The sequence below is a fragment of the Cydia strobilella genome, chromosome Z (genome assembly GCF_947568885.1).
Source record: "Cydia strobilella chromosome Z, ilCydStro3.1, whole genome shotgun sequence".
NCBI classification, from domain to species: Eukaryota; Metazoa; Arthropoda; class Insecta; order Lepidoptera; family Tortricidae; genus Cydia; species Cydia strobilella.
The window spans coordinates 49,358,712-49,381,573 of NC_086068.1; the positions used below are offsets into that span (position 1 = coordinate 49,358,712).

At 36.9% G+C, this 22,862-nt stretch overlaps 1 protein-coding gene across 2 annotated transcripts; it reads right to left on the reverse strand.

The window, feature by feature from the left end:
- Window positions 1–241: 241 nt before the first annotated feature.
- Window positions 242–22,700, reverse strand: LOC134754624 (sodium-dependent phosphate transporter 1-B). Of its 2 annotated transcripts, none has more exons than XM_063690957.1 (10): window positions 22,571–22,700; window positions 13,912–14,442; window positions 6,087–6,332; window positions 5,811–5,993; window positions 5,574–5,732; window positions 5,010–5,500; window positions 4,684–4,913; window positions 4,333–4,518; window positions 1,385–1,531; window positions 242–1,293 (listed from the first exon to the last, which is right to left on the reverse strand). In XM_063690957.1, the coding sequence occupies exons 2-10, from the start codon at window positions 14,114–14,116 to the stop codon at window positions 1,203–1,205; spliced, it is 1,938 nt and encodes a 645-aa protein (XP_063547027.1). In that variant the 5' UTR covers window positions 14,117–14,442; window positions 22,571–22,700; the 3' UTR covers window positions 242–1,202. The 2 variants fall into 2 exon arrangements, with proteins under 2 accessions (XP_063547027.1, XP_063547026.1); XM_063690956.1 differs by lacking the exon at window positions 22,571–22,700 and adding an exon at window positions 17,918–18,103.
- Window positions 22,701–22,862: the final 162 nt, after the last annotated feature.

Consider the following 22,862-nt stretch of genomic DNA (forward strand, 5'->3'; position numbering starts at 1 on the left):
AAATTTCAGTTTTATAGTAACTAACCTACTAACGATAACTGCTAACTTGATTACAGAGTCCTAAAAACTGTTTGATCGGGTCGGACATTCCAAGGTTATCAAAAATATTTACTTGACCTTTTTGCTAATAATGAAAAACCAACGAAGATATATAACCATTTATTACCTACGACGCAGTGCGTCAACTACAATTATCACATGTTTCATTTTTATAAAAAAAATAAAAATATTAGAATATTACTGTGTAATATTTCTAAACATAAGTAAGTATAAGTATTTATTAATAAATTGTTTACATCTGCAACAGCAAGTTCAATCAAATATTTGGGTGATGTTTTTACAAATGAACGGTGACGATACCTACAAATAGTGGTGGTACAACAATGAATTCTATGTACGAGTTCAATCCATGTAAGGTAGATAGACCATCATCCTTTATTTATCAGTTCGGTGCATTGGCCGCATTGAGTACTTACAATTAAAGTGGCCGTTCTGCTCGCTTCTGATGGCTTCGTGTTCCAGGTTTTCGCAGACGTGAATGCCATTCGACGGGTGTTTTCATAAAAATATGTAGTTAATATACTCGTAGTATTATAATGTACATATAACCGCTCCAGCTAGATTTGCAGGTGTTCCCTTGTAGCTTGATCCCATTCATTCTTGTCAGAGCTAAGCTAAATCAGCATGTGTTGCCAAGTAATTTTCTAAGCCGACATTAGCGCTTGCGCTAGCGGCATTGCCTTTTGGTGCTATAACTATTAGAACATCACACCTGCACCTTCCCAGCTCCTTTTCACAGAGCTATTCACACTCGTAGGTATTTGCGCCCGTGACTCTACGCCAGTTTTTTCGCTGCAAGCGGTCAAGCGCGCTAAACAACAAACAGCACCAACCGGGTTTAGCACCACTCTTTTCAAGCTTTGTGTATCGTTCTTTTCACTAATCACCGAATATCTCTTACCTGCGTAAACTCTCAAAACACGTCAAGGTCAAGGGCCAGATTCTACTGCCTTAGCAAATACATATTAAGCAAATCACTTCAGTGTTTCAATCTTCTATATTTAAGTACATAATTGTTTGCCTATGGAAACCCACATTTCCTAGCAGAATAAAATATTTCTAAAATATTTTGTTCACTATCTAAACACATATAAGTTGTATATGATTATCATGGAAACTAAGCCATGCAGTTCATTCAATAATTAGACGGCAAACGATTCAAGTGCCAACATAGTAAGAGCGGCAATGCCTGCTACCACTGGGACGGTCACCACCCACGCGAAGATTATGTTCCTGCGCAAAAAACAACCCTTTAATATTCGTGTCATTCAAATGATAGATATACACAATTGTAATTGTATTGGTGCCAGTGGCTATACAGTACCTAAAAAGACTCCAGTCTACGGCCTTATCGGAGAAGTACCCGACGCAGACGACGGATCCGACCTTACAGTGCGTAGTGGAAATTGGCAGACCCGCCTTGCTTGCCACCAGCACCGTCAGCGCCGAACCCAGCTCGATGGTGAAGCCGCTGTAACAACATAACATCCGCATTCCGCACTTACACCTACACAGTACATCACTCAAATACTTAAAAACTACAGCCTACAGCTACACGATGTCACTATGTATTCTATATGTATTTTTACAATGCATGTGCTCGAAAAGTGCGTTTCCTACGGAGGCATATCATGCGGAAAGTACTACTTTTCCGCACTAGTGCTTTTTGTTTTCAATTTTTTTTACAGTACATATGCTGCTACTTTCTCGCACTAGTGCGGAAAAGAGCACTTTTCGTGCACATGTCGAAAGTTTAAATAAAAAGTATAAGTATATAAAGTTTAAATAAAAAGTAAGTATAAGATACACGTGCGAATAGGTAATTTGCAACTCGTGTCGATTTAAAACACTCCTTTTAATAATTAAACTTATTTGCCATGATATATTTTTTTATTTACTCGCACAATGCATAGTAAAACATTGTATGATACACGTGCGTAAAGATGATTTCCGCACTTGTTGCATAAATAGCTATTTCCTCATACTTGCTCGTAAAAAGTGTTATCTAAATTTCGACCTAAGGCTGTAATGTATTTTTTCATCACATTTGCTAGGCAGTCATTATCTTCCTCGGGTTATCCTGGTATTTTTGCCACGACTCATGGGAGCCTGGGGTCCGCTTGGCAACTAATCCCAAGAATTTGCGTAGGCACTAGTTTTTACGAAAGCGAATGCCATCTGACCTTCCAACCCAGAGGGTAAACTAGACCTTGGGATTAGTCCGGTTTCCTCACAATGTTTTGCTTCACCGAAAAGCGTACATAAGTTCCGAAAAACTCATTGGTACAAGCCGGGGTTTGAACCCGCGACCTCCGGGTGGCCATAACTAACCAAAAAGCCAATGGCCTGACACTATTTGATAGAGAAAGATAGTCTTATTGCGATTCCTATAAAAGGAAAGAGAAAATAGTGCCATGCTTTGTCTTTATCACCGACCGGTAGTGTTGTTAAAAGACTAGTCTTTAAGACTTTTGAACCTTAACGACTCGCGAACCTTTAAGGCTCAAGCTTTGAAAGCTAGAGCGTTAAAGGTTTGCTCACAAAGCGGTTTAGAACCTTAACGACTCAAACTTTTTATGACTTGTCAAAATGAAGTCTTTAAGACTCGGGCCTCATAGGGAACTCTAGCTTTTTAACTTAAGCTCAAGCCCCCGAACCTTAAAAGCTTGTGTCAAGCTTAGAGCTCATACGTTGAGTTGTCTTTGCAGAAATTATTTTTGTGTAGAGAATTTACAACTTGTCATTATATGTTCTTTTTTCATATTTGGAAGATATTTAGCCAATATTTATAGTGTCCAAAGCTTGTTTTAGAAACCCCCTGTTTTAAAATAATTCAATTCATTTTAAAATACCTATCCACAACGTCAACACCCCACACAATAGGGTTGGAACAAAATAATTCACCCCCATTCATGTGATAGAGGTACCGAAGTTTTTTTTTTGTTTTTGCTCGAGCACTCTTTGTCAGCGTGTTCACATTTCACAACACATACCTATTCATACCAAGTTGCAACTTTCTAGTACTAGTCACTGACGAACGTCACGAACGGACAGACATGGCGAAACTATAAGGGTTCCTAGTTGATTATACGGATCTCTAAAAACGCGATAAGTCATAATTATATTTTTCTGTTTTTCCCTATTTCACAAAAACGTATTAAATTTCACCCTATCCTATAGCATAGATTGATTAGTTCGAGTCGTTAAGGTTCCGAGGCTTTAAGGTTCGAGGCTTCAAGGCTCAGCAGTCGCGACTCAAGTCTTGTAGTTTACGCCTCAAAGCTTAAATCCACAACACTACCGACCGGGCATTATTTCATGGTCGGGTCATGCATCATCATCATCATAACAAGGAGGCTATGGCGAAATATGAAATTTATAAGAGTGAAAGAGAAAAGATATTAGACATGCAAACCGGATAAATTGCGTAGTATATATATATATTTTTTTACTTACACAAAGGGTACATGTATGACAAACAAAATGTATGCAATATGCATCGCCAAACTGTAACCAGTTTGTTGGCGATTGAAGCGTTCAATAACAAAATGGAATCATGCACCTGAACAAAACAATTAGCAGCTTAAAAAGTAATCCTTATATATAATATAAAAACTAACATGCATAAATACCTAATAAGTAAAGAAATTTTCCCATTGTTTAATTTTCTAAAAAGTATGTTTTTAGCCTCTTTTTAAGGACCGTATTTCGTTAAACAGCATAGGCACTAAATATTTATTTAACCTTTTTCCATAATAGTTGACCGCCGGGGGCTGTATTAACTTCCCCTCTCGTACCCGCCTCGTGTTGTATTTATTAAATGCTGACCTTTTATGCTCATCTAAATAATAGTTTTCTAAAGCAATCAGGTATTTAATTTTCTTTTGTACGGGTAAAATTTTATATAGTGGGAATAACTCGCTATAATCATTACACATATTTTTTTATTTTACTGTCAACTAAATACTTAACTAATCTGTGTAATATGAATATTCTTTCTCTTACCCCCGGTCGCTCGGTGGCGCGTCTATAGTTAACTATATATACTATGTCTATGCCACTATGCCAAAAAGCAAATATTGCTTATAAGTAGATTTTTTTAATGGCTGAATGCCGTTATGCTGTGTCACTTCCCGGCCTAGGCCTGCAACTTTGTATGAAATTTCATTAAAGACCTCTCGTCTAGCCGCGCCCGAGACGCGATACTTCCCAGCCTAATATGAAAAACATAATATCAATGTTTCATTGCATGTTTGAGAAAATTAGTATTACGTGTCAGGAGTGATGTTAGTGAGGTCCTCGCCCACGGTCTGGATGACGCGTCGACCCCAGAGCCACAAGCCTAGCGCGATGCCCACGCCGCCGAACACCAGGATGGCCAGTGGCGTCTCCGCGCGCGCGTGCGTACCGCCCTCCGAGTACAGCAGCCATAGTGCCACTAGCGGCCCTATCGCGTTGCTGCAACACCACGTATTTAAATCAATCGTTTATTCTAGTTTTACTACATCTGTTACTTTCATCCAGATATCGTATGTGAGCTGACAATGCTGATTTATGGAACGGTTTTTATTCAAGATTTTATTATTATTTTTCGTTGCTCGGTGGAATAAATAGCGAACCAACCTGACGTCATTGCCGCCGTGAGCAAATGCGCCGAACGTAGCTGTCAGAACTTGCAGAAATGAGAAGAGTTTGAGCGCTTCGGGCTCGGACTGCAGTACTGGCGGCGGTGGCGGCGGCGTGCCCCCGCGCAGCAGCGGCGCCGCGCTGGAGTTGGGTGTGAAGGCGGACAGTCGAGCCGCCCCACCCAACCTATCGCGCTCCACGCTCCATGCACCCGATGGCTCCGGACTCTGCAACACAAACAGTCATGTAGGAATTCACCATATTACTTTCTTCTTTATACCTACCTATTTATTACTAAAATATTTGGCAATTGCTCAACTCACTTTGTCAGTTCGCGGAGGTGGAGTATCAGATTCTCCTGCAATCGGAGCTCGGGCGCCAGAGAGCCGATCGAATTCACCGCGTGCAATAGTTTCGCACGAATCCCCTAAGAACCCGTTCCGCGAACCAAAACTTTCACCCATTCCAGCGAGCTGATCGGAATCCAAACTTTTGCAGTAGCTCAAGGTCTCGTCAATGTACTTGAGAGTGTTTATCTGAGAGCCACCATCCATCGACATGAAGTTGGATTGGTTGGGCGGACTCAAGCTGCGAGACAGTATGCTACAGTCGTCCATGGTAGCTAACAAGGCGCGGTTTTTGGCGTTCTTCTCCCTGACTTCGTCTGATACGTGATCTCCATTATCGAGGACGACCATCTCGGCGCTTTCAGCTATAACTTCGAGTATTTTTCCCTCCTCGGAGTGAACAGAAGTCGGACGTAGTGTTGCGATATTTTTGTTACCATGGCTCGGACTATTGATTGGCGTAGTTTCTAAAATAATATGCAAACTGAATTAGATGACATTTTTTCATGAAATTACATTTGTGATAAAAATGATGCTTACCATTGGAGACACCGAGTGTGAAATTTACTGAAGTCGGTTTGGTCAATTGACGTCTGTAGTATGGGACCAGAAATGCTTGTACGCAGCCAGCTGCTATGGCACCCAGCGCTGCGGATCCGGCCAGCGCAGCCCATACTGGGATTTTGTCCATCGCCATCACTGAACAAAATCATAAGGCAACGCTTTAGAACATGTTTCTCACTAAAATTAAGGTAATTTTAAATTCAGAAATCTCACGTTTAGGGCCATCGTGAACCACGCTGATTACGTTGACTGCGACTGTAGCTCCGTAGAAATAAGGCAACGCTTGGAGACCCGCTTTCAATGGTGCAACGGCGCGCAATATAAAACGGCGCACCAGCCAGAACAGCATCGCGGATACCGCGCCACTCAGCGCCGGGGAGATAAACCACGACAAGACTATGTGGACAAACAATCACCTTAGTATTCATTATTTACATAGACTACAATTCATTGGTATCTCTATCACTACCGTAAACGAGATTTAATTACCGATCGCGCCGAGCGTGGACCAGCGGACGCCAACCGGACCCTTGGCAGTGAGAGTGAAGCCGACTGTGGCCCCGACAATGGAGTGCGTGCCGGAGACGGGCAGGCGCAGCGCCGTGGCTAACAGCAGCCACAACGCGCCCGCGAACAACGCCGACAGACAGCCCGCCGCCAGCAGCCGCTCGCCGCCGCCCTCGTACAGGCTCACGTCCAGGATGCCCTTTCGCATTGTGTCTGACACCTTGTATCCTGTCGAAGAATATACTCACAATGAGGAAAATTACCAAAACGCAACGTTTAGTGTCATACCTATTAACAAAAAACTTCATTTCGCCTAGCTTTTGAAATGGGATTTCACATTCTTATGTGCTAGATCTGACAATAAATAATTTTTAATACAGTTGCTCAAAAAGTGCTACTTTTCGTGGCTGTTTAGCGTGCGGAAAGTTGGTTTTCGCGAACTAGTGCTTTTTACTTTTCCAAATTTTTTAAATTTATGCTTGTTCCAATTCATGACTACTTATTGATGAGTGTTAATATTAGTTTCCTTTAAACGTCTTAATCAACATAAAAACCTACTGTTAATGTAAGAATACGAAAAATATGCATATTTCATATTTTATTACTTACCTCTTCATCAATATAAGTTTTATTATACGTTTATTTTTTAATGTTGAAAAACCGATCTTAATAAGTTGTCTGAATGGAAAGGAACGCCTGTCAAAGAAGAGGCGTTTTTTCTTACTGCAAGAAAGTTTCCAAAGGCAACATTCGATATTGTTTTTATAAATATACGATACACAAATAATCGTAAATAACGATATTTAGGTAATAATAGTACAAAGTTTTATATTTAAAATTGTTTCTGTCTTATAGAACATGCATTTGAAAAAAAAACTCATTGAAGTGGGTTCAATAATAATAACAAAATCCATTCTAGTCGCATAAAAGCTAAAAAAACACCTCTTCATAATGTCAATGTCACAGAATTAATAATATAAAAGTTTCGAATTTCTTACTTGTTGTTTTTCTTATTTTTTCGCAACTGTATAAAAAAAACGTCGTTAGATACACGTGCGGAAATGTCATTCTTCACTCATCCCGAGTCTTGCGAAGATATCTCGGTACTCGTGAAGTAATGACATACTTTCCGCACTAGCATCGAAATGTACTAAAGTATAACAATGTAGTAAGTACCTAATAGAATAGGTACGGATTGTATTGCCTAAGTAGGTAGATACCAGTATGTGTGCCCAAATTTCGTGCTTTATGACATACCTACTACCAATAAAATAAAAATAAAATACCTACTCATATGGGATTTGTTTATAGTAGCTGCCAGGTGGACGCCACACTCGCCACAGTCATGCTCATAACTAATCGCGTTTACCAGACAACTGTTGATTACCAGAAACCCAATAAGCATCAATATATATCCTCTTACAGGCGAACTAAAATTATTGGAGGCATCGCTCTGACCCCTTAATCAAAATTATCGAATTATTAGTAGGTAAGTAATATTCAATTCGCAGCAATCGCAGTGCAAATATATCAAAGTTAAAGGAGCAGTAAATAACCACAATACTACAATATCTACCAACTGTAGCTTTTACAATACCAATACAGATATTAAATAGCTTAAGATACGTTATACATACGATGTTTCCTGTAACAGGAGCAATAAATTAAACTGGAGGCTGTACGCCTCAAACTGACCAACATTTGTTCAGCAACTTTTTAAAATTATGAAATTTTTAGATTACCTTTTTCATACTTCACTTCTTCTTTCATTAAAGGGAAGTAAATAAATGATCAGCCATTTTAAAACTGATCTGCAAAAAAAATAGCCATTAAATAATTTGGGCAGCATACAATTATGTTGCCGGCAATAAATAAAAATCGAGCGGCAACTTTTATTATATTATAACAAAAAAAAAGGTTAGAACTGCGACCTTTACAGAAACCAACTGCTACTAGAAAAGTGGGTTAGGTTAGAACTGCGACCTTCACAGAAACCAACTGCTACTAGAAAAGTGGGTTAGGTTAGGTTAGAACTGCGATTTTCACAAAAACCAACTGCTATTGGAAAACAGTTAGTAGGCAGTTTTTAAAGAACAAAATGAAAGGGAAGTTATAAATTGATGGCCAATATTTTCTTTGTTTTAAAAACCGGCCAAGTGACAGTCATACTCGCGCATGAAGGGGTCTGTACCATTACGCAAAAACGGCAAAAAAATCACGTCTGTTGTATGGGAGCCCCACTTAAATTTTATTACGTTTTTAGTATTTATTGTTATAGCGGCAACAGAAATTCATCATATGTGAAAATTTCAACGTGATACAGTCTGGTGACAGACGGACGGACAGCGAAGTCTTAGTAATAGGGTCCCGTTTTCACCCTTTGGGTACGGAAACCCAAAAAATCAGCTGATCCGCAAAGGTACCCCCTTTGATGATCAGCTGAATTTTCAGCTAACTTGTTAAAGTTAAATTGTAATCCAAAATGAAATAATCCGCTTACCCACTGTCTGCTTAACAAAATTTGATTAATGGTGGGATCTAATAATTAATTTGCCAACCAAATCAATTTAGAGCAGCTCATTATGACATTAATTGGGAACTGATTTTGAAATACTTGTTAACCTTAAGTTGCTGATCAAATACACATTTTGGCTGACCAAATAAATATTTTTGTTTATCAAAATAGGAATATTTTGCAGTTCGCGATTTGCGAGAATGTATTACGCTGCCATCTGTGTCTTTGACGTTGCTTGTCACCCTTTAAACATAACAAATTTTGCAATACATTGCGTCTTAGAATAAACTTTAAAGTGTAATGAAAATCAAAACACGTTATTTTTAAAAGTTGCTGAACAAATGTTGGTCAGTTTGTGATATATTATACTACTCTTTGGTTTGAGTACAGCCTACAGCTTAATAAGCTACAGCTTGCTCCTGTTACAGGAAACACCAAAGAGTAGTATAATATATATGGGAAACACCCGTAATATAAAATTGAAAAATCAGAATGGGATAAAAAACGAGGAAAGAAGCGAGATGGCGCCTTACAAATTTCTAAAAAAGTTTTTGACACGTTCTCGAATACGACGCACGTATGATAAGAAAAAACTGTTCAAATATATTATCTAAATATGAGAATAGAACTAGAGAACTGCGTATTTAATTCAATCAATCCAATTCTATAATAGAATCCTGAGCGTAGCGAGGGATTCTAACATAGAATTCTGAGCGTAGTGAGGGATTCAAGTGTTAACGCCCAAGGTGAAAATAATTTTGCTACCATGTGACACATACTGCTTTTCACATCACCTATGAGGAAATTACATACATATATTAGGTTTCAAAACATTATTATTTTAAGCAAAGATCGATACGGACAAAGTGCCAAAAATATGTATACACGACCTTAGCATAGGTACATACTTCTGGCACTTTGTCCGTATCGATATTTTCAGACGTGACTGTACTGACAAATTAAAAGTACCTACAGCTCATAATTATGTACCTAATATCTTTTCAAAGACAGCAGCAAACACCTAAAATGATACAATGAAAATCAAGTACATTATTTTTGTAGATTTTTCTGGTAACAAATTAAGTCTTACCCCTTTGAACCAAATCTTCGGAAGGACACTATGAAGATTGAAGACTGATATCACTTATATTTATTATTATAAAGCTATTGATTTAAACTAAGTATTTACAAATTTATACACAATACAGAACCGCATAATTATGCTTTGTGAAATATTTGTACAAAACTTTTTAAATATAAACTTTTTAAATTACATAGACAAGTATAGCTGCCTTTAAGGAGACCTAAAATGTCAAAATAAAAATTAAATTATTAATCTAATGTTTTTTTACGTTTCTTTGTAAATATTACGCTAATTAATTAATTTACTTAATATAAATATGCTATTAATTACTTTAAAATACGCTAATTACGTTTATTGTTAACAATTACAACAAAATATTATTTAAGTTAGAAAAATTGTATGCACGTAATCGATTATAAAAAAATTGTAATCGATTATATGCATACTAATTTCATGTCTTTGTGTCAATATTTCAAACTGGCAACAAAATGTCCTTGAACAGAAAAGTGCCACTTTGATCTCTCCTAGCAGGGAAGAAAAGTTCCCTTTTCGAATAGGTGATGTGAAAAAGAAATTTTCATAACAATCTTTATTTTACGACGATCGGCCATTTTCGGCAACTCTCGGCAAAAGTGCTATCAACCTTAGCCTATGCCCATACGAGTGGCTTATGCCCACTATGTCTATACTTATGCCATATGACGTATGTCATAGTGGTGATGTATGAAAGTGTAAGTCATTTGTATTTTATTGTTTTAAATTTCTGAGTTTTATTACTCAGAGTGGCTTTCACGGCTTTGGCAAACATTGTCATGCATGCGGCGGGTGGATGGCGAGAAGCGCCGAAAGCTAGATTCCATGGCCAAAAATACAAAGCTGATAACAAGTTAATGTAGCCTATCAGTTCAAGGAATGTTGCGAAGGGATGGTGCCCGTAATAAGGGATGGTGGTGGTAGTGTCCATGTATGTAAATATGCATTTTATTAAGTAAATGATTACACTTCAATTACTAGAGATATAATCAATTCGGAAACTTATGACTAGGTATGCTTTAACTGTTACTATTTCTGTAAGGTTACGTACCCAAGGGGTAAAAACGGGACCCTATTACTAAGACTCCGCTGGACGTCCGTCCGTCTGTCTGTCCGTCTGTCACCAGGCTGTATCTCATGAACCGTGATAGCTAGACAGTTGAAATTTTCACAGATGATGTATTTTTGTTGCCGCTTTAGCAACAAATACTAAAAACGAATAAAATATATATTTAAGTGGGGCTCCCATACAACAAACGTGATTTTTTTACCGTTTTTGCGTAATGGTACGGAACCATTCGTGCTCGAGTCCGACTCGCATTTGGCCGGTTTTAGTGCTTATCCTGTATAATATCCAGAAAGAAAGTATTTGTATGAATATGCCGTTTATGGGCTGTGGTCGTCCACTTTCATCTCAAGGCGTCAATTAATCTAATGAACGTTTTTTGTAACTGGGCGTATAAAATAAAATAATAATTTTATGTAAAAAAAAGTTTTAAAAAAATACGTGGATGAATACAATCTTGCCTTTTATCAAATCACATCATTTATTGAGAAATTTGCGAACTAAAAGTTATCTAAATAACGGTTACAAATAAGTCCCTATCACAGCTATGAACCCTGGCAGGGTTGAATGCTGAAGGGATAGATTACATAGTAAGGTCGGTATTTAACTAAACATAAGACAAACCCTTTATTTCACTTACGCGAGCGGAGCCGCGGGCCCGTCTAGTACTTATATATGGTCGACGTTCACTGATACGTCTGACGGATGAAGCTTATATTTTATGGAAGAAATTATGTTCTTGAACATAAATAAATAGGGTTGCCTAAAGAAATATGGTCAAGGCTATTTTTAATAAAATAAAATAAAAAATCTTTAAATTTCACCGACTTGTCTGACGAACGAAATAAGTTCCAATGGAAAGTATCTATACAACATTGTACAACATGAATCAGTATATGAATCAATTAGGTTGCCTATCTTTTTCCAGTCACTATTATTGTGGTTGCCGTGTTTAAACAGGTGAGTTTTTATCGATATTTGCACTCATCTGTCTGACGCTTGAATTATATATCAAAATGATGGTAATTTTATTGCGAGTATATGGTTACCTGCGAAAATCCGGTCACAAATAAGGATTGCCAGGCTTTTAAATAAAATAAGAAGGGAAGACTTTCAGCGATAACTCAAAAACGGCTTAAATGATTAGGATTGTTTTAACTTTTTTCGAATGTGTTTATTAGGCACTATTTTTGTGATTTTTTTTAATTTTTTTGGAATGATTGTTCAAAAGTTAGAAGAATAATCCTTTTTTTCTTTCTAAATTATTATTTCCGAAATGATTCACTTTAACAAAAAATGTAGTTCCCTGTTTATTTTGAAAAACCTATCCAACGACACACCCCACACTATAGGGTTGAAACGATAAAAAAATTGTCACACACATTTTGTTTCTTTCGAAGCGATTATTTCCGAAAATATTCACTTTACCAAAAAGTGTTTTTCTAAAACCCCTATTTATTTTAAAAGACCTATCCAACAACATCCTACATCATAAGGTTGAAACGAAAAAAAAACTACGTATATTTCGTTATTTACCCGATACCAAGGACTATGTAACTCCGTATTAGATGGATACAGTCTAAGGAAAAATCGTGCCTCGAAAATCAAGAAAATTTGATTCTCGAACAGATGGCGCCACTACGTTTTACCACCTTTGGCCTACTCTCGAATAGATGGTGTTGACGGTTTCGTTTGTTATTTAACAATTTAATCGCATATCAGTGAAAGAACATGGGTTAAAATCATATAAAAATAATTAATGCGAATAAAAAAAAAACATATCCATATATAAATACATTTTTTTAAATTTTTATTTTTAGTTTTAATCGTGTGTCGATAGATGGCAGTGAATTTACTGTGGCTACAAAATTTACTCTATCCTATTATATCCTCTTTGCCCGATACATTTATTTCAATATTTACGCAAACCATATTAGATGATTTAAGTAATCAAAAGACGTTAATAATTTGAAATCCAGCCCATGATATATTTGTATACATGAAAGGAAGATAAAGGCAAAGGCAGCAACTGGATCAATTGCACTTATTGTAGGTCAACCGGGTTAAATGCGTTACTGTTTTTTTATTTTATTTTACTCTCCTTCATTATGTAATATTTAATAAGTGTATTGAAATATTCTTTTGCTGTGAAATTTCTACAACTTTTTGCCAAGATAATTCGTGAAGTTACTTTTTCGTTGTTTTTTTAAAACGGAAATATAGACGCCTTTGACCCAGTTGGGAAAATTGCGTCTATAAAATAATTTATAAACAATTACGATAAGACTTCAAACCTCATGAAACGTGTTCAGAATACAGTATTTTAGAAGGTATAATCAATACAAGGGGCCAAAAACAGTAATTAAGAACATCAAGTAGAAAATAGTATAATTTGGGTAACTTCGTCCCTAATTTGTAGACGCATTTATCCAAACCTAATTTCTAGATGTTCTAAACCTTTTTAATCGATTATTATTTAATATTACCAAATATCTAAATAAAAACAAGGATGTAAACGGATTTTGTTGTCTTACCTCATACACCGTGTACCGTCAGCAGCAGAAGTTGCTAAGCGGGCCAGGTGTTCAAAATTATCTTGACGCGACTTTATTGTTAAGAGAATACGATCGTATCAAGGTAATTTTGAACACCTCGCCCGCTTAGCAACTTCTGCTGCTGACTGTAGGTCTGGGGTGAAACTAATTCTCAAAATAACCAACTACAGTGTAAACTCCATATATTCGTCGTATAACGTCACTGGATATAATGATTCACTCCCTATAACGTCGACATTTGTTGGTTTGTTGCTTTAATATTAATTTATTTATCTCTATATAGCGTCAAAAAACGTCCGGCCCCTTGAGTGTCGCTATATAGAGTTTACACTGTATTTGAATACGATTCGGTAAAACGCCCTCTATGTTACGTGTTGTCCTCCAAGTAGTTCTGACCTTTTTCTTTAGATAGTATAGTAACTAATGTTGTTTAAAAATTAACTTGAATAGACGCAATAAACCCATAGTGGCAATTACCCCGGTTGACCTTATCACTATTTATAGAGCACAGCCATATTACAGCTAATCATTCAATCTTTGACATTAATACTTACCGATAAGCACGGCTCCTGCTATCTCGAAGATGGTGGCAAGCACGCAAGCTTGTGTCAGAGTCAAGACTTTAGAGCCGACGCTGGTGCCAAAAGAATTAGCCACGTCGTTGGCACCGATGCCGAAAGCCAAGACGAATGCCACCACGAAACCGGCGATGACGAACCAAAGCAGCTCGGAAGCGTAAGGTTCCATTTCCGATGACATTATTATGCTTTTAAATTAAAAGAGATATAGCTCCTACGTCAGTGTTCCAAAGTATAAAAAACTAACTTAAGTAATTACAAAAAAATACGGATAACGGATTAAACGCAAAAACAATAATTTAGATTAAAAATAAGCCTTTAGAGAACTTTAATTATTTAGGTTGGCATGTCCAGGTATTAAATGCAGTATAAATTAATTAACTGGAACATTCGGTGGTTATCACAAATAACTGATAAGTTAAGGTAAATATATAAATTATATGAACATTTGATGTTTAAATAGTCGTAATAGATGACGTGTTCTAGCTGGTTTTTGCTTGATCATTTCTGAAAAGAAAACATATAGTCATCGTTATTATTTATTAAATTATTACTCGTAGAACGCATTAACATTTGTGGGGTGTAAATATATAAGTAATATTGTTTTCACCACACCAGCTGGAGAAGGCTCTCTTGATTGTTCAAAAACTGATAATAAAGTTTCATTTTATTCACATGTTAGGCAAAGTAATCAAGTGCAAATTTTGAATGATAAATATTTAATATTTTGAATTGATTTGCTTTGGTTTGACATTTTATAGTTAGTATTATCCTTGTGTTGGTGTGGTGAAAAATTGTGTGTTTCACTCGGTGGCAAAATTTGTTTAACCCTCGTGCCTTGAAACCCTCGCAACGCTTAAATTTTTCGCTTGCTCGGGTATCATTATAAGCACGAGAGGTTAAACAATAACTTTGCCCCCTTGTAAAACAAATAACTATTAATACCAAAACTAATAAAAGATGCATTTATTTTCATGGTTCTATACAATTTCATACAGTAGCGGCAAAAAATATATCATATTGTTATTTTTTGCAGGCATTCATTCGAAAATTCGTAAAATTTGACTTTATATCATATAAACCATGATTGTATCATCATCGCGACCATATATATGTATAGGTACTTACGTCCCACAGCACGTGGCAACAGACAGCCACGTTAGCACAATGCGAATTGGGGACGTCGACGTATAAACCATGATTGTATCATCATCGCGACCATATATGTATAGGTACTTACGTCCCACAGCACGTGGCAACAGACAGCCACGTTAGCACAATGCGAATTGGGGACGTCGACGTCACACACAAATTAATGTATTTTATAAATATTGAATTTGTTATTTGAAAACACTCAAAAACGAATCTTACCAACAATAAAACTCAGATAGATTGATTTTTCGCCCTCGTTCGCTCTGGTTTAAAAATTAAATCGAATCATTACTTTACAATTTAATACCCACCGGATTACCGCGAAAACTCAAACTAATTATTTTAAAAATGTAACCAGTTTTTTTCAAATTGTCTTATCGAAATCGCTAAGTTTGACACGCTTTTTGAGAAATTACCAAAAAAAATATACAAACGTATCTGAAAAAAATATGATAGATTATTTGCCGCTAACATGGAGACTATATAAAGGAGCCAAATCTCTATGTATGAAAAGTGTCCATCAAAAAACAGTAATTAGGCGGCGCCACCATACACCGAAATACTACCAAAAACAACCTACGTAATTTGGTCGTATTATTTGTTGCCTTATATTATGGTTCATGTTATACTCATGTCCCAGAGCCTAACTAGCGCTACCGGAAAGATTAGGAACTATTATTTACAGCTGAAAGCTGGTCACTTTTGCAATAGTTCTGCAATAAGAGATTGTCATCCTTTCTATACCGTCCATAGCCTACCTACTGTATATAACCGCTGTCAATTTATCTCTAATTCTGATTCTGAATGTACTAACAAGAAGTAGAGTTGAGATGGAGATATATGTAAAAAATAAGCTGCACCGTGCCGCACGCATGGCAATTGCGTAGACCCTAAACTAGATACCCAACCTGCGGCCCTTTTTTGGGTAGCCCGCCAGAGGCGATCCTGATACACAGTATACTATACCGACCTTGCCATGCGAACGTCACCTTTAAGCAAACTCATCTTGCAGTTCGGGGCTACAAGGGAAAACCTTCTTTGTGGTCCTCATAAAAAATGATTAAGTTGAGTCTGGCTGACCTAGACTAAATTATGCATGAAATATCAAAGTGAACCTTCATTTTTAGGGTTCCGAACCCGAAGTGTGCCAACCTAAACTTTTGTTGTTAGTCGGTCTGTCTATCTTTCAACGGACTTTATACCTAGAGAGGCGTAATAAGTAGGTACTTGCAGTTTTTTTTTACAGAATGTATATATGTATCTATTTCTGCTTTAACAAAAAGATTTAAAAAATTGTATTTCCACAACATGAGTTAGTCTTAAAGAAAAATAAAACGTAACAAAATATTGTGTAATTGTACGAATCTGTCAAAGCTCCGCGATTCGCTTTGGCCGATTATTTTCTTGTCGATTGTAGTGTAAATAAGGTTTTGACAAAAAAATATTCTTGGTACGAGCTTTTATCGCTGACTGTACTTTTCTTTCCACAGGCAACTAATACTCATTGAGACAATTTTAACAACCCCAAACACAATCAGTTTGCGTTGTTTTATCACAGAGTTCCCATGGCCACCTCCTGTCTCCATCATCAGGTCAGCTCCATGTCATCATAATATTGCATTGTCATCCGATTTACATATTTATGCAAAATTTCAGCTCAATCGGAAATCGGGTAGTGGGTCAAATTTAGCTTCCAAAATTTGACCCACACTAACATACAATAATTATTATAATCAATAATATACTATATATATAATAATATTTTTATGGCTTTCCATAATAATAATCGATGTAAAGCGGCCGTTACAGCTTTTTTGAAACTATACGACTGCGATGAAACTGAAAAACTTCTGAAAATTACTGTCTAAACTTAATTAAATACAATTAAGACATGAATACAAAAACGTTAACTACAATAAAACCTGAACTTTAAAGTATTATCTTCCTCTTAAAATGAACCAGCAGTCATGTTGTTCAATATCTATTTCTTACTATATACGTTGTACTTCCCTCACATATTACATATCTATACATGCTTCCATACATGCTTCTCATGGTCTTTAGAATCTCACTAGTGATGACAACTGCACACACAAACACACACACAGACACACACACAAAACTATGCTCCAATTAAAAAAGTGCTTAAAATTTGATTTTGCTGCGAGCGCGAGATACAATGATCTATGGCCCGATTTTTGAATTTCGAGCTCTCGATTTCGACACTCAAAAATCTGTGGAAAACGGCGAAATGCTATTTTTGATATACAAGCAATAGAAATAATCCACGTGTACGAAGTCGCAGGTATCAGCTAATTATACCATACATTTTTGACCTCTATTGCACGGAGATAAAATAATTGCCGTTACTTATTTATTTGAGTCTGTAAGCTAAGCACATTACGAAATGTGATAAAATAAGTAAACGAAACGCCAACGGGATATGGTTCCGTTCCAGTAGAATATGATTGTTGCCTGGCTCTTGTCATAAATAAGGACCACATGGTTTCATTATTATCGATTACAGGCGCCATTTATTAGGCGCTTTCCCGGTAAAAGCGTAATTCGGCCAGAATTATCCGCACGAGGTCACGCAACTGGCCGCACTATCATCGCGTAGACAGACAGTTCCCCTTTCCCTTCCCGGGGATTAGCTTCAGTTTTCATCACGGCCGTCGTACATGTGCATTTTTAAACACGAAAAATCTATACCTTTTCACAATTCACGTGACAAAACCTTCTATTACGATGCCTAGGACTGTATACACATTATCAAATCTAAAATAAAATCACATCAGTTTTTATATTTACACGTGCAACATGTACTTACTTTAGGAAACGTATAGGATGTTGCGGTCCTATATCAGTGCGGTATTATTTTTAAAAGCACGAGTCGTCGCCTTGAGCTTCGCAACGTGTACTGGAAAAAGTGACGAGGGTGGCTCTGGCTGGGCCGTCATCTGAATGGAGCATGCGCGTAGCGCCCGCCACCCCGCCTCTGCAGCCCCCCTATTATGTAGTAAAAAGTAGCTCACAACAGGAAAGAACCCTTCTAGAATTGCTCAATAATTGCGTCCGCACATATCGCTAGTCCTCGTAACCTTCAGCTTTCTTACCCTCTTAATTTTGAGGTAGAAAAAGTTTTATGGTAATTTAAAGATCTGAGAAGCAGTTCCTGTTTATTTAAAACATACTTAAATCTACGGTAATATAACCTATGCCTCCGGTAATAAATAGGTATTACCTATTTTTACGCCCGATCGCATTGGAGACAATTACCGCATTTTTCGATTAAATATGTATGTACGAAATCCTGAGATTTCGACCACCCGGCCACGGCGGTAACCGTCCCTAATTCTCTGGTGTATGCTATCTTTGAAAGGCTAGGCGCAGTAGGCGCCTTTGACCAACTCTAAGGGCGAGCACTACGTGCTTGCATTGCACCTCTTATACGAATCCTTTACTGGATTACGGTATAGCGAGAGAGATGGTTCTGCCATCTATCCAAATCGGGAACAATAGTTATTTGTGCAACAAGAGAGGAAAGTTGGTTTTTCTTGCGAGTGTTTATTTTGAGTCCCGAGAAAGCGAAAGATTCTATAATTGAATCATAAGCGAAGCGAGTGATTCTAAGTTAGAATCTTGAGCGTAGCGCGGGAGTCAAAAACACGAGATGTAAAATAACTTTGCTCTCGTGTTGCACACATAATTTTTCACCTCAGTAGTGAGAACATATTAAAGGTTAAAAAGAAACGCAAAAACAAGCTAAACTGTTTCAAAAATAATAATACAAACTAGGTATAGTATAAATAAACTTAAAATTAAGGGCCTATAAATGTATTTCGATGGTTAAAATGTATTTCGAATTACACAGAATAATACAAAAAAAAATTGTAATAAAAGTATGAAGTGGCAGTTCCTGGCCTTCAATATATTAAAAAGCTGCATTGTTTCACTCCCTGGAGTGAGTAAAGTCGCACTTTCCTCACTCCAGGGAGTGACGAAAGTAGGCTTGTTCGAGCTGCTGAGGTGAAATAGTTATTTGTTATACAAGGGTGCAAAGTTGTATTTTACCCGCGAGTGTGGAATTGAAACACGAGCAAGCGAAAGGATTCTATAGTTGAAATGGTTCTAAAATCGAATTCTAAGCGTAGCGAGTGTTTCAACACACGAGAAGTAAAATACATTTGCACCCGTGTTTAACACAAAACTTTTCCCCTCACTATAGCGAGGAAAGTGCAACATCCACAGGCGTTAGATCATTTTCATTACTGGAATCACTCATTTTTTACGATAATAGAAAACTCTGGAAGTTGTATATTTTTACGTGTCGGAGTCCGTGAGAAATTTTTTTTTGACAATGTTGACATTTCTGACGTTGCGTTTCGAAATTGCATCGACTCAACTTGTGCGTTCAGAATTACATTCAACATCATTAAGAAAAAAAACAAATGTTTCTTATGGAATTTAAGGTTTATTAATAAAGCTAAATTTGGTGTTTTTTATTAAATTCTCAAACCATTTATTTATGATAATTAATATCGAACGAACCATTATTATTGCGTTTTACGTTTACGTAGTTTTACGTTTTGTTATCTGTCAAAAGCTACTTAAACACGCTCCATCCAAGGTCAAACTACTTTCCCCACTAGTGGATAAAATGCGTTTATCCCCGCTTGTTTTAAAGGATAAAAGACGGCTTTCCGAGCTAGAGAGGGAAAAATCAAATTATTTAATTAAATATTTTGATTTGTGTTTTTTAACTAGTCACACTACTATATATAAATTATAAACTGAAATAGATACTTATCAATGATATCGAAGCGCTGGTGGCTTAGCGGTAAGAGCGTGCGACTTCCAATCCGGAGGTCGCGGGTTCAAACCCCGGCTCGTACCAATGAGTTTTTCGAAACTTATGTACGAAATATCATTTGATATTTACCAGTCGCTTTTCGGTGAAGGAAAACATCGTGAGGAAACCGGACTAATCCTAACAAGGCCTAGTTCCACCTCTGGGTTGGAAGGTCAGATGGCAGTCGCTTTCGTAAAAACTAGTGCCTACGTCAATTCTCGAGATTAGTTGTCAAGCGGACCCCAGGCTCCCAGGAGCCGTGGCAAAATGCCGGGATAACGCGATGAAGATAATGAGTCAATGATATCATAGACTAAAGAAAAAGTGACCAGTCCACCGGTGGCTGAGGCGGGAATCGAACCCTCGTCTTTAGCTTACGCGGCTAACGACCTGACCACTAGACCACCCGGCCACGTCGTTACCCATCCCAGATAAGGTATTTGACTGTATTTAAAATAAATTATTTTACACCATGCAATAATAAAGTACCTGAAGATTAATAGAGAAACGTAGACAACAGTTATTTTTAGACACTATTTCTATTTTAAAACCCGTGTAAAACTATAAAGAGTAGGTAATTTGATCGTGACGTCACATGCTCGTGTTCATATAAATTCCATAGTTTTGACAATTCGAAAAAGAAACTGATTTGACTAGTAGTCAAAACCCTATTCTCTAATATCTGGTGTATGCTATCTTTGAAAGGCTAGGCGCAGTAGGCGCCTTTGACCAACTCTTAAGGGCGAGCAGTACGTGCTTGCACCTCCTATACGAATCCTTTAATGGATTACGGTATAGCGAAAGAGATAGTCCTGCCATCTATCCAACTCGGGAACAAATCAAATTATTTAATGAAATATTTTGATTTGTGTTTTTCAAGTAGTCACACTACTATATATAAATTACAAACTGAGATAGATATCATACACTAAAGAAAGAGGATTAGGGCTTAACAGATTTTAGTGGAGTCTTTTTTATTTATATAAATAATTATCTGGTAAAATGATACAGATAATTCTTCTATCAAATTGAATGAAATCCGTTTGTAAAGTGTAGTGCAAAATCAAATAAAAACTAATTTTTCCGTTAGCTTCTTCGTTTTAGGCCACTCTCCCCTAAAACATTACAAATGAAATCCAAGTAACGCTATTAAATATTTATCATTTAATATCATTTAAACATCATTTCTACCAGCCAACATGAGGAGACGACTCAAAATTTGCATCAACTTTATTTGCCACTCTCATACTTTCCTACCTTTCCTACCAGTTTTTAAAGAATAAAGAGAGCCTTTACGAGCTGGTGTGGTGAAATAGTACACTTCGATGCTAGTGCGGAAAGTATGTCACGTGTGGCAAGACTCAAGACGAGTGAAGAATGACATTTCCGCACGTGTATTGAACGACGTTTTTTAATACAGTTGCGAAAAAATAAGAAAAACAACAAGTAAGGAATAAAAACAATATCGAATGTTGCCTTTTGAAACTTAGCTTGCAATAAGAAAAAAACGCCTCTTCTTTGACAGGCGTTTCGGCAGCTATTCCTACGTCTACCTTCCATAGCTACTCCGTTCCATTCAGACAACTTATTAAGAACGGTTTTTCAATCTACAATATTAAAAAATAAACGTGTTATAATTATGAAGAGGAAAGTAAGAAAATATGAAATATGTATTTTTTTCGTATTCTTACATTAACAGTAGGTTTTTATGTTGGTTATGACGTTTAAAGGAAACTGATATTTAGTACTATGCCTTATGGGAAAAGTCGAAGAGATAGTTCAGATCCGGAAACCTCTACCAAATTTTAGTATGTTGTTGGGCATGGTACTGGGTCTCCAAAACTGCCGGGAGACAGCGCCGCCGGCGCTTTTACGCCCGACTTTTGGTTTGGTTGAAAAACTAGTGAAATATATAATATTTTATTGGCTTTCGTTTAATACCCCACACGTGTATGTGCAATACATAGTTTGGGTGCAAAATGCAATATTCGCAACGAGGCGGGAGTCATTTTGATGACGTCATTCCGCTGAAGTAGATGGCCGTCGCCGCTGTCTCCCGGCAGTTTTGGAGACCCAGTACCATGCCCAACAACATACTAAAATTTGGTAGCGGTTTCCGGATCTGAACTATATTCCCATAAGGCAGTGCACTAATTAACACTCATCAATAAGTAGTCATGAATTGAAACAAGTATAAATTTAAAAAAATTGGAAAGTAAAAAGCACTAGTTTGGGAATACCAACTTTCCGCACGCTAAACAGCTACGTAAAGTAGCACTTTTTGAGCAACTGTATTAAAAAAAATATTACACCCTTAGCAGTAATACCTTATCATTATCATCCTACTAAATACCTACTTACTGCGTGAAATAGAGGATGTGTAATTTATTATTGTACAGCTAAAATATTTGCTGATGTAAATATAAACTATTATTAGTTTGTATATTGGCGTTAGTATTAGACTTTATATTTGGAACAATTTTTTTTGTCACACTGCACCCACCTTAGCTAATTTCTGTTTAGCCCAGTGGTTGACTGGTAGAGAATGCCTCAAGGCATAAAGTCTGCCTTTTGTACTTTTTACTTGTTCTTCTGCAATAAAGTTTAAAATAAATAAAAAATTTAACAAACCTTAATTAACTGAAGATATTCATGTCGTTGTCCTCACAAATTAAAAATAGGTAGATTTAGTTCGATTAATACACAAGTATCTATAGGCAAACCCGCAACGGCCACGCTTTTACACGCCGTTCGATGCGTGCTACACCGTTTTTATGACGAGTCAGCTCAGTATCATATTTGCAACTATAAATTCAATTGAAACTGCTAGTAATGCATGATTTGGCCTTCCTTACATGTTCTCAAAGAGTAAAGTAAGTATATTAGGAATAGAGAGCCCTCTTGAAGCATTTTATGGAAACTT